We start from the raw sequence: 16,335 nt of genomic DNA, 5'->3' as shown, positions 1-16,335 counted from the left end.
TGTCAACTTAATCGTACTACCCAGCCCATCCAATATGTCTGTGCAGCAGTTTTTGGTGAATGCAATTCTAGCATTCTATTTTTCTACCTTAATTTGAGCAAAGAGTACAAAAATAATAAGAAAAAAAAACATTTCATAGACGCAACCTTAGGGCCTTGTCCAAATATGGTCATGTTTCCTTTTAAAAAACAAAACATAAGCATCAAAACGTTGAGTCCAGAAAGAATTCTTCTGATTATTGTGCTAATTTTAACTTTTTTCTCAGCGATTCTACAGTAGTTGACTAATCTAATTATTTTCACCTATTTAATCAACTAATAATTAGTCAGAAGTAATCCCTGAAAGGATCCACTGCAAATACAGACTTTGCCTGACTGAATTATGTCTTTTCCTTCACAGAGTTCAGTTTCATTTGTAGGAAACATTAATTTAAGTCACAGGGTACCATTTGCCAAGCCCACAAGAGCTGCTCTGTAGGCTCAACAGGCATCCCTGCTTAGGAAGGATGTGATTCAGTGATTGCAGGGACCATCTCCTCTTCTGTGATAGATAAGCGTTTGGGCTACTGCCACCACTCAAGCACTAAAACATGTAACAGACTGGCTTGTGTGTGAGGCAAACCAAGGAGAGACAGACACACACACACACACACACACACACACGCACACACAGCAAAGTGATGAGAAAATCTCCTTAAAGCTATAAATTCAATGACCCTCAACAGTCACAGGCTCACACAGATGTCACTGATGCAGCCAGGAGCACCCACCTGTTGTGTATAGAGTTTGTTGGTCCGTGGTGCACGGAAGGACCACCATCCTTCCTCGTCATGACCGGAGGGGGACACATGCCGGACCCCACCTGAGGAGGCATGCCGCCCATATTGGAGGCCATGGCAGGACCGTAAGGCCGAGTGCCCATCTGCCCAGGACCTATCCTGCCCGGTGGCATGCTTCCATACGGAGCCCCGCTGCCCTGACCGGGAATGGGGTTCATGGAGCCACCCATGCCGGGGCCACTGGGGTAATTGGCGTTGGGCATCCCTGTGTAGCCGGGCTGCCTGGGATAACCTGAAAGTGTTACAGATCAACATTTAGAGTTTCATGCCCTCCTGCTGTGTTTCAGCCTAAAACAGATCTCATCTAGTCACTTCTCACTGACGGGATAAAGAGTTTCACCAGTCCGGCTCTAAATTTACCTCAGCTTGTCAGAACAAGCAGCCTGATGAAGCGGGCTTTATCTGGCTCTCGCCTTTCTCTGCTATGACTCATAGCAGAACTTCTTCAAAGCCCACAGAAACCATCTGAGACTTCAAAGTGCACTGATATAATTTCATGAATGTAAGAAGTGAGAGGAAACTTCAAAGCCTCTTAGAAAAAAAAATCTGGGCTATCTGTGAAACTGTGATGGTCACAGGACAACCACTGTAAACTCATTCATAATATTTTGAGTATTAAAAAAAGAAAAAAAGTCTGCTTGATATGACAGAGCGGAGACACTGCACTCTTATTTTTCCTGCTGTACAGAAGGCCCTCAAAGCAACACCACCCAACACTCACAGCCTCATGTCTCACCTGGCGGGCCGTACTGGCCCCCCTGAGGGACGTAGTTTCCCATGGTATTGTTCTGAGGATAAGGGCCCATCCCACCATGGATCTGCACTCCTGAAGACTGGCGTGGAGATAAGGCCGAGCCAGGCTGTCCAGGGGACCCGTAAGGAGGCATCTGAGGATTGCGCATGTACACTGGAGAAAAGACAGGTAACATTAAGCAACACTGTTAGTTTTTTTTACACACACATATCAAAGTTTGATTAATTCAGCAACCAATAGTAAGTGGTAATAATTAGATGCCGATTGTATCTTATGTTAAACACTTAATGTTAAAAAAAACCAAGAAAATAAACAAAAAAACAACAAAAACAAAACTCCACGCTACATCTGCTTTAGCATACATTTGCACAACACATTATGGCTCAAGCTCTTCACTTCCTCACAAACACAACACAGTACAGTGTGTCTGCCTGCTCTCATTTGACCTGGCAAGTAGAGCACATTCTTATTTAGAAGCACAGCCTGGGGGAGTGCTTGCAGATGGGAGGAATGCATACAAGTGCAAACAATCACACCTAAAAGCTGCTGAGAATGGGGCGCACACACTGCTGGCCACTGAGCACATGAGGAGATACTCTTTAAAGGTTTCTGTTTGCAAACATTTCCAACACACTCACCTCTGTCCTGGCTCATGGATGAGTGCATGATGCTGTCTGACTGGACGCTGGGCGGCCGAGGAGGCATCTGATTACCTGCGGGACAGCGATGACATGGGTCTGAAATTACCGTGGGAACCGCGGAAATTTGTCTCCTTTATTTACAATCAGTTCTTGCTCTTAAACTTTGAAATACTGGCCATAAAATGAGTGTGACCCAGTCACATTCAAGCTAATAAACTGTGGCAAGTCTCTCCACAATGAGCAGAGGGTGGCACTGTAACCTCCGTCTCTCCGTCAGCGAATGGTTTACTAGCATCATGTTAGGAGAAACTTAAAGTTCCATATCTTGCAAATCGCTTCATAAATTACAAATGTGATCCGCATCGAGTTTTGAATTAAAACTCTAAATCTGTCTGTTTTTTATTACATATGTCAGACAGGATTTCTGCTGGATACGATGAATAGCTGACTACAAAGACATTGAAATTATTGTTGTTGGTTAGCCGTATCGAGCAGGTCCATTTTTACATTTAGCAGTCTTTGGCAAGTGAAAATAAATAACTGCTCAGTTGTTTCAGGACATCATATTTATGGTGATTTTCCTGTAAATATTCTGCATTTGTACTTTATCTACTGACACCCACATAATGCTATTATTCTTCTAGAACAAACTTGGTTTTAATTTTCACATTTTTCCTTGCCATAAAATCCCCCTACGTAGTCTTTCGCAGCTGAATTTCAGATTTCAAAGACCATTTCAAAACGACTGAACTTAAAGACCGGAAGATCTAAAACAACTGTATTAAAGCAGAGTAGAAACAGAATAATGTTTTAGCTGTGTGCTGCTGTAGGTCTGAAACAACAGTATTAACGGTATTGTGCATTTACCTGGCACAGCAGCGGGGGACAGGGGGCCGGTGCGAGAAGGGGTGACGCTAGCTGGGGAACCCACAGGTGACGGCGAGGGTCCACGTATGCCCGGAAGGTGAGGCGAAGTGTGCGGGGAGAAGGGTGACTGGGCCGGGTTGCTCTGCTCGCCCTGGCTGCTGGACACGCCCGAGGTGCTGACACCCGGGCTCAAAGCGCCTTCTGTACCAGTGGGAAGGTCGTCGATGGAGCCGGATAAATCCTTGAAGGAGAAGAGCAACAGAACATGAGTCGACGATGACACTGCATTCGTTCGTTTACACTGTAACAAGTGGCTTAACAAATTTATTTTTACAATTCACATCACCAACTTGTTACTGATAACAAGTCAACACATTTCGCTCTCGCTTTTCCATAAAGTATCAGTTCCTACAGCTTGTGGAAGCATTTGCATCATTTTGTGAAGCGATGATGACTCAGCTGCTGATGAGTTCTCCTTAACATGAAGAACCACCAAGCAGATAAGCAGCTCCAGAACAGCGGCGAGGCCCACAGACGAGGAGAAAAGGGCCAGTGCTACAGTTCTCAAGCTGTAATGGCTAGCCGTTAGCTAAACGTGTAGCTATGAAGGGAAATTACCAAGCAATTAGCAATATCAACTCGATATGCAGTGAAGTGTAGTCAGTAGGTACACCGGGATAGATATCATATCATTACAATTGCTGTAGTAAGGCATGCTAGTCTAATCAAAGATGAAATGTTCAGATATGGTTCTGGTAACAAATGAAGCAGAAATCCACCAGAGTTATGGAGTTATTCTCTTCTTTGTGATACAACCATGATCATGGCATCGGGGCTGCGGCAAAAAGACGCATTGTCCAACAAGTTGCCTTTAAAAGTAACTGATGAGCATATGGGCTAAAAATACAGAACAAGAAAACTGTTCAGGTTTCATCAGACAAAACAAAAACAAAATCTCTGCCACTCATTGTGGAGGCTCAGCTTATGATGGGAAGAGAGAAATTAAGTGGAAGAACTGATACTTGATATCAAAGGTAAGGGTGTGTGTGTGCACTGGGATGTAAATGAGGCTCTAAAAATGTATAAAACCTAGAAAAAGAAAGCGGCTGCATTCTGGGAATCACATTTGGGAGAAATGAATAAGAAACGATGAATATATTCAGGCTTTTCTCCTCCTGACCTGCATGAGGAGGGTGAGACTGTTTTATTTTCAGTGTCATGTCAAAGTCAAGAGAAGTCAAATCAAGTGAGTGGAAATCCAAATGGGCACTGATGCATTACAGCAATCTTTGCCCTCACCGGGGTGTGTATGTTACTCTCTCATAGAAGGCTGCCAGCCCTATTACAGTTCAATAATACATTTGGGTACAATGACTTCTTTTCCCACCTTTTTAAAAATACTCCACACATCACTCCCATAATGCCGATAATGATCCGTGTTGGCAAGGAGAACTGAGTTTGACTTGCAAAGAGAAAGTGGGGGGAAAAAAAACATTTGAAGCGAGTCATCTCGGGAGGCAGTTGAAATAATTGGTGCTGGGCACGGGCTCTGGTGCCATGTGGTGTTGTTATTGAGCCTCGCTGGCTGCGACACAAAGACGGGCGGGCGGGCAGGAAGGTAGGAAGGCAGCCGGCAATGATTATGTTTGTGGGAAGGTGAATGTTTACACACTGGCCACTCACGTGGAGACCATGTGCTCACTCAGAAATGCAAGCTCATCTGCCAGTCACATTGGAGGAAGGGAAAAAAATGGGAGGGAGTGAGGAGGAGGAGGAGGAGGAGGAGGGGGTGGGAGAGAAAAATAAAGCAGCACTCATTGGATTGTGGCCAACTATTCCCATAGAAATCTCACACTCGCAGGCTGGCTGCAGCCCCGAAGCCGGCGGTTTTGCACTTGAAACGGCGCCCGTTGCTATTTTTGGGATGTGACCTGATGGAGGAACCCCAGAGGGAGTGACAGGAGGACAACGCTGATTCAGAATCCACCCTTCCCTCCCCCTCCAATCCACCCTCACCCCGTTCCTTCGGCCCTCCCTCCCTCCGGCTCTTCCTCTCCTGCTCCGGCGACTGCACAAACCCAGGCCTCTCTGACCCACACTGGAAATACGGCACCAACAAAACCACGTGAAACGCAGCAGGAAGGGAGTATCGCACTCCAAAGTGTTTCCCTGGCTGACGCCCAATTAATGTTCTCAAATGCAAAAGTGGGTTAGAGGCACATCATTAGGTCTTCGTGCTTTGGAATCAAGAACAGGGAACCGAACAGCGTGACATTCTTTGCTCAAACAACCATAGCAGGAACCCTTTTTCCAGCAGCCAGCATCATCAGCTGACCTACACCCACCCCCTCCTTCTCCTGTTCCCAACCAAGAGATCACAAGACTGGTCATCTGACAGAGGGCTCCATCTGAAGGGCTCCGACTGGCCAGATGCCACGATGACCACCTCTGTAGTTGGTACTCACAGAGACTCAGAAGCTGCTGCTCAGAGTCAAATCTCAGCCACAAAACAAGTTCTAAACCACAGCTTCCTCAACACAGACCAAAGAGGAAAGGATTCAGTTAGTGGGTTCAGCTGAGGAGACACCTCAGCAGGAGGATGCACACTCAAGACGAACAAACTGTCATCATGAGACAGAAAAAAGGATTTAACACATGATCGTGGATGTGGGGTACTTCTAGAGATCCATGGGGGTGTAAAAGCAGAACAAGATCAATCGAGTATATCAGTCGTCATTCTTGGTAGTACCGCCTCACAGTGGCTTTTAAACCATATTAAGATTTGGGGATTGAGGTAAACTGTCTGATTATTATAGTTTGTGTAGTTTCGTTTGTGTGTAGTTTGTGTAGTGGAGTTTCTGCCTTTTTTTATTAAGCCTATTTTCAGTTGACAGATTTACTTTTAATCAAAGGTTGGCAGTGATGTAACTCCAAACTAGTTACGCATGAAACACACATTTATGTTGTCGTCTTGGAGCCTAGAGGTTGATGACCACCAGCTACACACAGAGACAAGAATCATGCCATTAAAGCAACTATCACTTTACACCAATCAAGATTAGATGGGTTAGGATGGCGGGTTAAAGGTACGACCACCATATTATCACGCAATACCAGGATTTCAACGATCTTTGGCTGTGTTTGGGTTCCAACGACCATTTCCAAGCAGCATTGATTAAAGCTCAAGAGAATCATATTAAATAACCACGTTTGCATTGTTCTGGTGCTAAAATTGAACTCCTAACTCTGAGACGGACTGTTAGCGGTCGTCATTCCTGCCACACTTTAAAGTCCACTGTGTGGCGTGCATGGCTAATTGGTACACTGAAGTGTGCATCATGTGTCCAGCAAAAAGCTGGGATTGAGTTAGCTGGAATAAAGTTGTGAGAGCAGTCTTCCATTTTTATTTTCCTCCAGATTACAGAATATCTGTAAGAAACAAAAAGAAGCTGGTTGGTGCTAACAGGTCCAGACTGGGACCAGAATAAATCAGCAGGACTTTAAAGTGACATAACATCTGAGAAAAACAGGAAAGTAAACAAAAAAAACCCAAACAAATGTGTTTTTGTGACAACGCTGCATGGTACGGCATGAAAACCGCAAAATTTAAAATATCCCTTAATGGCCCGATAACGCCGGCAAAAGCTCCGTTTGTGCAGCCTGTGTGCACTGCTACAGTGGCACGTATGCAGCGTACAGACTGAGCTCTTTAACATTCTGTAAATATCTGACAGCTCTGAATCCTCAGCTTGGATAGGCAGAAGAATTGTACACACACACACACACACACACACACACACACACACACACACACACACACACACAAGCTCCTACCTACTCCCACTCTGCAGTCATTGATTTTTCCCAGCTCAATACTGCACAGCACCAGCCTGTTCTGCTGACTGCACAAGCCGGACAGCGAGGAGAGGACGGAGGGGGAGGGGTGGTGGATGCTGGTGATACTGATGCTGCTGAGGCTCTGCTATTCAACACGCTCATTATTTAAGGCAAATGATGAAGAGGAGGAGAGAGGACATAGATCAGGCATGAGGAGGAGTTGAGAGGTGGCGTGGTTAAGTTGGAGTAGCGTGTGAGCACAGGTGGAGTGTGTGACTCTGTGTGTGGAGGGGGGGGGAGCTTGAAGGAAGGTCACAGCAGCATTATCAATGGCAAATATGACAACTGACAATATGAAAATACAGAAACGAGCCATTTCTCTATGTGCAGGGGAAGAAAGGGGAGGACCGGCGAGCCGTGTTGCAGAGAGAGCAGCAGAGAAGCTGCAGCTCTTTCTGTAGAAAGCCTCTCTGTGGCAGCCATTTTGTGCTTTTTCCCAGCACTGCCTAACATGGAACTTCAGAGCTGAGAAGTGCAGAACAGACTTCGGGAGCTTTCAAAGGCTAAAAAGCAGCGTTTCGAACGATGAATTCGTTTCAAATTCATTTTAAAAACGATACAAACTTTCCAGAATTTTATTCTTCTTCGTCTCCTTCTTCTAACGCACTTCTTGTTCACAAATGCTGAAAATCTTCGCTGCTCCCACAATTCTTACATTCTCCACATCTCTCTCGCCCGTGCTGTCTCTGAGTCATCTGCTCTGCTCTCTGCCGTCCTAATGTATTCCATTTGCAGATTACTTCACTGAATCAATCAAGCTCGACCAGAGCCATTAGTCTGCCAAGCCAGCCTTTTTTCCTCCCTCTTTTTTTTCTTTGGTAGGTTATGAGAAGCAGAAAGTGGAAGAAGCAGCGTAGTGGCTCGGAGTTAATGACACGTATCTGGAACATGTAACCCTGGTCAGTGGTGTAACTAGATCTGGTGGTGGTGGTGAGGAGGAAGAGGAGGAAGAAGAGAAGGGAGGGGGGTGCCAAAGTTCATCTTTGAGTCACACACTTGCCCTGACCCGCTTCATTCTGTCATCCTCAGACCTCAGAGTCTCACCCGCTGCCTGGGCTGGCAAGCTTCCTCGTTCTCAGGCCTCCAGATGCTGAACACAATATATACAGCAAAGAACAAAACAAAACAAACCCAGCTCGCTCAGAGTCGACACATCCGCTGTGGCAAAGTGAAGAGAGTAAGAAGAAAGGGATGGAAGAGGAAGAGGGGGAAGCTGGCTGCATGTCAAGGGCTGCCATGGTTACTGTGATCCACGTGGTTGACACGTTAGAGCCGACACAGTCCCTCCCCCCTGTTGCTGCCATTCCTAGGTCTGCATGTCTCTGTCGACGGCCTCCCTGTGTGCCTGGCAGGGTCACGGTGCAGTCAGCTACTACAAAAGAAGAAGCCCGTCATTGTTACAGGAAACGCAGACGCACCAAAGCCCTGTTCACCCCCCCACACCCCCCAATATCCCTCCAGCTCCTTTAATTACATTTGTTGGGGAGGACTGGGAGACAACACGGAAGCACAAAGCGGACAGGGCACGCTCAAACTTTGTCTTTTTTTTTGCCATCTCATTCTGGAGATGTTTATGTTTATATGCCAACGACCTCGTCAGCAGAGCACTCCAGCGCTGCGCATTTACCACTTGTTCAGGACAAAGTAGGCTTTTGATATCAGAATGGGGTCATGGGAAAAGTCATCGCTTCCCTTTCAAGCTTAAGATCAAGTGAATTTTTTTTCCTCAGCGCAGTTTCTCTTCTCTTTCTCTCAGCTCAGAATCTGAATGTGCTGACTTGACTTACTGAGCCCAAAAGCACATTATCTCTCGCCTATGATCAGAGCGCTTGTCTTCATCATTCACCAATGACACACAGTCCTTAGACAAAGTACAATTTAAGATATTTGTTCTGTCAAACCACCAGTCAATGCTACATTACCATGAAATGCCAGCGGGTTGCTGAAAAGAAGACAGACGTGTGGGCGTTGCCGACATGTCAGCCGCCACCCCAGAGCCTCCACCTGTATCTGGGGACTGTATCCACATACCAAGGGCTGATGGGAAGTCAACCAAAGACCTGGGGAGAGGCTGCTCCAGCCCCAGCTCAAGATTTGCAGGGCTGAGCTCAACCATAAGGGGGCACTCCCATCCCACTATGAGGGAAGAACTGGAGAAAGGAGGAGAAGCAAGGCAGGCCCCTGCCTCAAACAGCAGCAGCAGCAGCCATTACAGGGTTTCACACACACACACAGCACAGACAGACGAGAAACTCCAGGCACAGCCAAAGCACCCTATAGGTGCGCCATGCACCCTTACCATATATATATGCCACCGAGCAGATGACTCGAACCCCAGTTAGTGTTTGAAATTAACAAATCGCATTTGTGCAATTTCATCTCCCCAAGGTAAATAACAAAGGTGGATAGTGACAACAACAGCAGGGTGTCACAACGCTCACAGCACCCTGCTGGGGACAGATATCTCAGACACAATGTCTACTACCTCCACAGATGAGCAAGCTCAAACTCCCGAGAGATCAACATTACACTGCTACTTTATCAGCAGCGTGGGTAGGATAATAACATGGAACAGAAAGTAGAAGATGAAAGAGTGAACCAGCAAAAACAAAAAAAGGGGAGGATGCCACGATATACGAAAATCTAATCCTTCTGACACTGATCGGTGCTGTTCAGCTTTTACTTTGCTGTGTGATACAGGCTTGCAGTCAAAAAAAAAATCTAGGCCAACTATGAATCTTAATCAATAAGTAGGGAGGTCTTTTTTAAACGCTCCACATTTGCCTAATTGAGCTTCACTGTGGGGGTAACAGGAAAAAAAAAGGAGGTGTGCAATGCACACAAACACTGCAGCAGCCTGTGTGGAGCTACCACAGAGTAGATGAAGGGAGGCGGTGGAGAGGAGGAGGAGGAGGGAGGGAGGGAGGGAGGGAGGGAGGGAGAGGGTGGTTGGAGGGGTCTGATTGCTGTGAATAATGGGGAGATGGTGTGTGCGTGGGGGGCCTTTTGTGGAGATCACAATAGTAGCAGGGAGTCCCAGGGCAGCGCACAGATGCCCGAGTGAGGCAGGCAGCTGCCCAGCCCGAGGTGAGGGGTGATGGGATGCGCAGGGCTGAGGGGGCTGGAGGGGCCTCGGGGTGAGGTGGGGGAGCTAGAAGGGTGGGGAAGCTCCAGACCTCTACAGCCAGTCTGCCTGCTTTCCAGACCAGCAACGCCCCTCCCTCTTACTGTCACACAGTGTGTCTAGAGGGCGCTACTAAAGCAACGGACACCAGCAGTGAATTAACTGGGGATAGGAGGAAAAAAATCATATGTAATATGAAAAGGGATATTTCGCAGAGCGAGAGTTAAATTCATTGTCAGCCTCTTTTCATCAGTCCGTGCTCAGCAGCTTGTTCCAGCGAGCGCCAGAGAAAGCCAGGGACATACAGTGCTGCAGTCAGCCACAGTCTTTGTGCTGCAAAACTAGCTCAGCCCAGCAAAAATGGAGGCAGAGGGGAGGGGCATGGGAGAGTGTGCACGCGAGTGTGAGAGTGAGTGAGTGTGCAGAGAGCGCAGAAGGGAGAGTGCTTGATGCACTCTGTGTGTGCGTGTGTGTGTGTGTGTGTGTGTCAGGGCTTTTTTGTTAAGTTTTTGGGGTGTTTTTTTTTCCAGGTGGAGAAACAATTCAGTGAAGTAAATGCAAAACAAGACACTTTGTCAACAGACTAAATTTCCTCAAATAGATTCATTAAAAATCATCTAAAGAAAAGAAGGAGAAAGAAACAGACGAGCTGGGAGAATGGGGGGAGGCACCCTGGAATCTGAATAAGACATGTCCACACAGGAAGCAAGGCCCCCAGAATAGCAACAGGAAACTGGCCCAGGACTCTGAATACTGTCAGAACCTCGCAAAACAAGGCTGCGCTGCACAGCGTTATGAAAGCTGATTTACTGAGAGAAGAGAGCGAACGAGGAAGGAAAGAGAGGGGGAGGAGGGCGCAGGCGAGGGAAAGAGAAAACGAGAATTTAGACAGAAAGAGGAACGAGTCAGAGAGAGAGGGGGGAGAAATATATTCATATAGAAATATATTTCAAACAGAAATAAAGAAATGCTGCACAAAAACAGAGTGTAATAATGAAAAAGGCGCTGAGGGGGTTGGGCTGGGTAGGAGAAAAAAGAGAGAGAGAGAGACAGAGAGAAAAAAAAAAGTGGGCCGGCCTTGTCAGGCTGATTGCTCCAGAGCTATGTCGCAAAAACAAGCTTAGCTGCCGCATGAGAGCAGAGCTGGGTTGGGCTGAGGAGGGAATGGGGATTGGAGGCAGAAGGAAGGGAGGGGAAGGGAAGGGAGGGGGAGGGGGGGGACTCGGAGTTGATCAGCAAGGCTGGAAGATCCCTCGGTTCCAGATCAGAAGGCTTGGCACATAACATTAAAGGTCATTAAGAGGGGGGGGGGGGACTGTTGTTGGTGTGGGTGGTCCCTGAGCTCTGGATAAGAGTGGATTCACGCAAAGGCGGGACTCAAGATAAGCAGTGATACGTTTAAAGGTGGGGAAAACTAGGATCTTCAGTGAATGGCTGTCCAACCAAAACAACAAAAAACAGGAACTTGAGAACACAAATAGCAGAAATGCATCAATGACTTTACACATAAGGCTCAAGAATCTGCATAATTAGGGAAATACATTCTCCTAACGGTAAAGACTCTTATTGTGAGAAGAGAAACCAGAGGACCAGGACAGAGAAGAGAAAAAACAAACTCGAGTGCAAGTGTATGACCAACATGTGACCTTCCTCTTAAGTCTAGAGCACATTCAGACACATCAGAAAAGAGGAGCACCACAAGCAGTGGGCGGTCCTGAGTGGGATTAGCCCCACAGTGGAGAAAGGGTGTACAAAAGACTTGGGAAAGGACAAGAAGGGGATTTTAAAGAAAAAGAAGGGAAAAAAAAGACTAGAAGAGAGGTGGGTGGGAGTGACGGGGCTTGATGGTGTCCTGCTAGTTATTCCCCTTTCCACGGTTTTTACACAGAGAGGAAATGTCACATCTAAGGAGTATGAAAGACGCCTGCTTTACTTCTGCTGGGCCCTAGACGAACGAGTTCCCGAGTATTCACGTCTGCATGGCTACTACTACAACACACACAGACACCCCAAAAATCTGACCAGCATCACACGTCAACATTAAAGGTGTGTCCCAGACGTGTGACATTAGCACAGACATCAAACTCGTTGAGGAGCTGCCAGAGGGGAAATTAAATAGCTCCTCAAGAAGAGCTAAGTCATTCATGTGTTTTAAAAAAAAAAAAAAAATGGCAGAGTCCCCCCTTTAATCATGAACTATGGTTATTCATTACAAACAGAGTCAATAATGTGAAGTATTTGATCGAAAAAAAGAACACAAACCCTTTTTTTCCTCACCTACTTCTTATCTCTTAATTCATTTCCTTTCCTTGAAATGCCACAAGTGTTATAAGGCCAGATGTATATTCGAAGACCACAAAGACTACTACTTTGCTGCTGTATTTCACCCCCCCCAAGACAAGCTTCAGTTAGATAACCAAACGGTAAAAACATAAAAAAAGGATTCCTCAGAACTGATCAAATGAACAGCGAGGTAAATACTCAACAGTTAAACTGTGCATGTGTCTCCTGGAGCCAGAGTGAAAACAAACCAGGAACCAGTTGAACCTGCTCAGCTAGTTCCACTCTGACCGCACATGTGTGTGTGTCTCTCTATGTTTTAATCTCTCTCTCTTCCACTTCTTATCCGCAGCCCTGTTCTCAAACCGACTGTTGCTCTCCTACCTGCGCCTTCCAGCAGGCACTGAGCCTTCTGTACACCTTTATTCCCACCTCAGCAGCGGCCTAACAGACGCTGGGTTTTTAAGCACCTGCCTCAAACAGACCCATCTGTGCTCTCGATGAGGTGATGTCTGGCTGGCTCTGCACGAATGCTACTAAAGTAGCTAAATGGCATTTACCCCTCAGTCGCTGTTGGATCGGGATTCAAACAAGATCTCAGGCAGATTAAAAGAAATGAGTCTATACAAATTACTGCAGGTTCTTACAAAATAAACATACTTTTTTCCCCCCTTCAAAATAAACCTGTACCTTTCTTTCTGACAGATGCACTTAAATACGCTCCTTTGCTTGGCGTAAGGCTAATTAGTTATTTAAGATTAGATTAGCAAACGCTTCCTAAACGAGAGAAGTACAAACACATTTTAGTAACAGTTACTTATTTTGAGACAAGAACAGGAAAATTTGTATCTATTACACTCATCAATCCACTAATAAGTGTAAAATAAAAATAATCATACCACATAAAACCTCCACATTTATTGGGCTAGAATACAAGGAAGAATTTGTGTGTGGACAACACACACACAAAAAAAAATTTCTATACATTTGATTTATACAACCTTGGTTTCATATGTGGTCAAACCAACACATATGAACCCCAACAAGTCTGACCATGACCCCTTAAATCATCTTTTCTTTTTATGACTGCAGCTGTAAATCTTTCTCTCGGTTATTTGGGGGAACTGCATGTTAAAATAGAAAAATTCAACAATAATCAGATCAGATATTACACATATTACTTCCAAACCTGGCTTGCTTCCTAACAATGTCAAAGTGAGCACATGCAATAGGTACCCATCCAGGCCAATTCCCACCTAAACCAAACAGAGGTTTTCCAGTGGTGACAACAAATCCGAGGTTGACTGTCTCCTGGTATGTTCAACACGGGACAAAGGGCAACTTCACATTCAAGCCCGAAAACGGCTCAAGTTAGCGAGTTACTATAACTACATTCATTCTTTTTGATATTTGTATTCCTTGGTCACAAATGTTATTATCATTTCATTTTTTTTATACAAGTATGCATCTTGTTTTCTTTACTGCAGTGACCTCACGTTTGAAATTATTTTATTATGGCAGAGCAGTTAAGACTTTGGTTTTTGGGCTCCGACCTCACAGGTCCCCAGAAATCATGCACAAAAACTGGAGTGATAATTTTTAGAGCCTGTCGGTGGACGTTGAGGTGTTAGAAGGGATGGATAGTGATGCAGGGCAGCGACATAAAAATTAAACAGACCGCCAATTTGTGCTGTGTTTGTTATATGGTATAAGTAGAGAGTGCCATGTTATGTGTGTGACACAGCATAGCTCGAGCTGCCTACCTCAACTAGCTAGTAGTAAGGACTAGGGGTGGGCGATATAAACGATATACGATAGAAACGATATAAATTTGGCCAACGATAGAGATTTTGACTATATCGCTCTATCGCGATAGCGCATGTTGATGATGTCATCAAGCTGCGCCTGTTTTGGTCGAAAGCATCGCAGCGGCTACAACCATTATCATCTGCAAATTATGGCGGGCGACAGTCATAGCAAAGAGATGAAGCACTTTTGAAATATGGGGAAAGCCAAAAACTGCGCTACCTCCACTTCCGTAACATTGATTCATTAATGTTGAATTCTCTCGCAGCTGCTCTAGTCCCATGTTGTTGCAGTATATTAATAACTAACCTTGTATTGTGCACGAATAATCTCAGTTGTTCTCCTGACTGAAGTTTGGCCCGTGTATAGCATCCTGCTATACGATTGCATTTGTCCCTAACCACCAGAATCCCTCACGTTAACTTTTATCGAGTGGAAAAAAAGTTGGCGTTCATCCTCCAGCGTCACTGTCAGAACTTGGTATGAAATGTTTAGGTGTAAACTAGCGAGCTAACTTCCTGTTAACTTCTAACTCCGTTAAATTAAATAAATTCTGTTTTCATGGATGCATGGATGTTAAACTTAATTGTTACACCTGGTAAAGCAGCAACGCTGATGATTTAATTACAGATGAAAGAATTTAGACCGTTTTTAACTCTTAGTGTTCGTTTGACTTTGGGACCTGAAGGGACGGAGTTTTGGACCCAGATTACTCCGCGAAGCTCCTCACTACGGCAGCCGTAATGCTCTGACAATCCATCAAGCAGTGCGGCTTACCAAAGTTGTACTAAAACATTTTTTAACAGATTTCTGCACGCCAAAATCAGTTCGAGGTCAGTAAGCACAACCAGAATTCATACATAAGCCACACTCTCGATTTTTGAGAAAATTAAAGGATTCTAAGTGTGCCTTATAGTGTGGAAAATACGTTATACAGAAGAAAAGAATATATCGCGATATATATCGTTACCGCACATGCTTCAAATTATATGCGATATGAATTTTAGCCCATATCGTCCAGCCCTAGTAAGGACCACTGTCTGTATAAGTAGGTGTCCTGTTAACAACAGCAGAATTGTGATGCAGGCTGTAATGAATGTGTGGCTCTTTTTTTAACAACACATCCATTTATTTTGAGTTCGGGGGAAAGGACTGGGCTAAGTACTATTTTTTTTCTTACTGAGAGCAGTCTTTACACATATTTCAGTTCTATCGCACAAAGCATTGGAGTTTTTACACCATTCTTTATTGTAGAGTTTCATTGTCACAAATCCTTTTCTCAGCATTTCTGACTTGTTGGTGATATTTTCTGCCGCTTTTATAGTTTAGCAGAGGTTACAGAATAACTTCAGCACCTTGTACAACAGGTATCATCGATGCACATCTACTTCTAACACCTGCAGGTGTCACCCCAGCTGCTCGGACTCAGGCTGGCAGGGTTATACTCTGAGTTAGCATGGTCTCATCTGCACACACTTTGGTGCCGCAGGGATGAGGAGGAAAAAGAACGGGAGGAGGAGATCTGTTTACCACTGCCATAACCAGATTAATGGCTCTGTCGGCCAATCAGACAACACTGATGGGGAATCCCTGAGAAGATAGAAAGTAAAAATAATAATAATAAAGAAATAAATAAAAATAGCCCTGGCCTAGCCTTCCTGACCAATGGCCAGGTCCACAGAGAGGTGTATAAATAAATAAGGGAAATAAATAAAAGAGGAGGGAAACACATCCTGAGGGCATCCCCTACTGGCGTAGACAGCGCTGCCTCTCATCCCTCCCTCTTTCAGCATCTTCCACTCCAACCAATCACTCACACTATTTGAAGTTATTTGCTTGCACTCCCTCAGTCCCACACATCTCCCCCCCTCCCACCCCTCCAAACTCTGCTCCCTCACTTTCATTCTTTCTTATTAATGATCTCATTTCTCACTCTCCTTCCCTGAGGCCCAGAATGAGGTTAGATCTGCAGTCTGACCTATAAACACTGCCATGGAAACTGCAACGTGTTACAGCGAGACACCTCTTTAACACGGAGCATGGGGTGGAGGGCTGGTGGAGGGTGAGTGTGTGTGTGTGGGGTTGGGGGGTTCTCTCACCTTTATCTTAGCCAGAGGGCTATCAGATG

At 45.4% G+C, this 16,335-nt stretch overlaps 1 protein-coding gene across 2 annotated transcripts in view; it reads right to left on the bottom strand.

Annotated features, from left to right (window-relative positions):
• Window positions 1-16,335, bottom strand: part of arid1ab (AT-rich interactive domain 1Ab) — a 55,217-nt gene that overhangs the window by 9,862 nt on the left and 29,020 nt on the right. For both annotated transcript variants that reach the window (XM_085447144.1, XM_085447145.1), the window contains exons 5-8: window positions 3,101-3,341; window positions 2,231-2,305; window positions 1,575-1,745; window positions 770-1,070 (exon numbers count right to left, since the gene is read on the bottom strand). In XM_085447144.1, the coding sequence (XP_085303270.1) occupies window positions 770-1,070; window positions 1,575-1,745; window positions 2,231-2,305; window positions 3,101-3,341 (788 nt within the window). The remainder of the gene's footprint in view (window positions 1-769; window positions 1,071-1,574; window positions 1,746-2,230; window positions 2,306-3,100; window positions 3,342-16,335) is intronic.

The sequence above is a fragment of the Copadichromis virginalis genome, linkage group LG22, assembly GCF_057382275.1.
Source record: "Copadichromis virginalis isolate Kocher_CV1m ecotype Utaka linkage group LG22, C_Virginalis_male_GT1.1, whole genome shotgun sequence".
Lineage (NCBI taxonomy): Eukaryota > Metazoa > Chordata > Actinopteri > Cichliformes > Cichlidae > Copadichromis > Copadichromis virginalis.
This window is presented reverse-complemented; position numbering and strand designations above follow the sequence as displayed.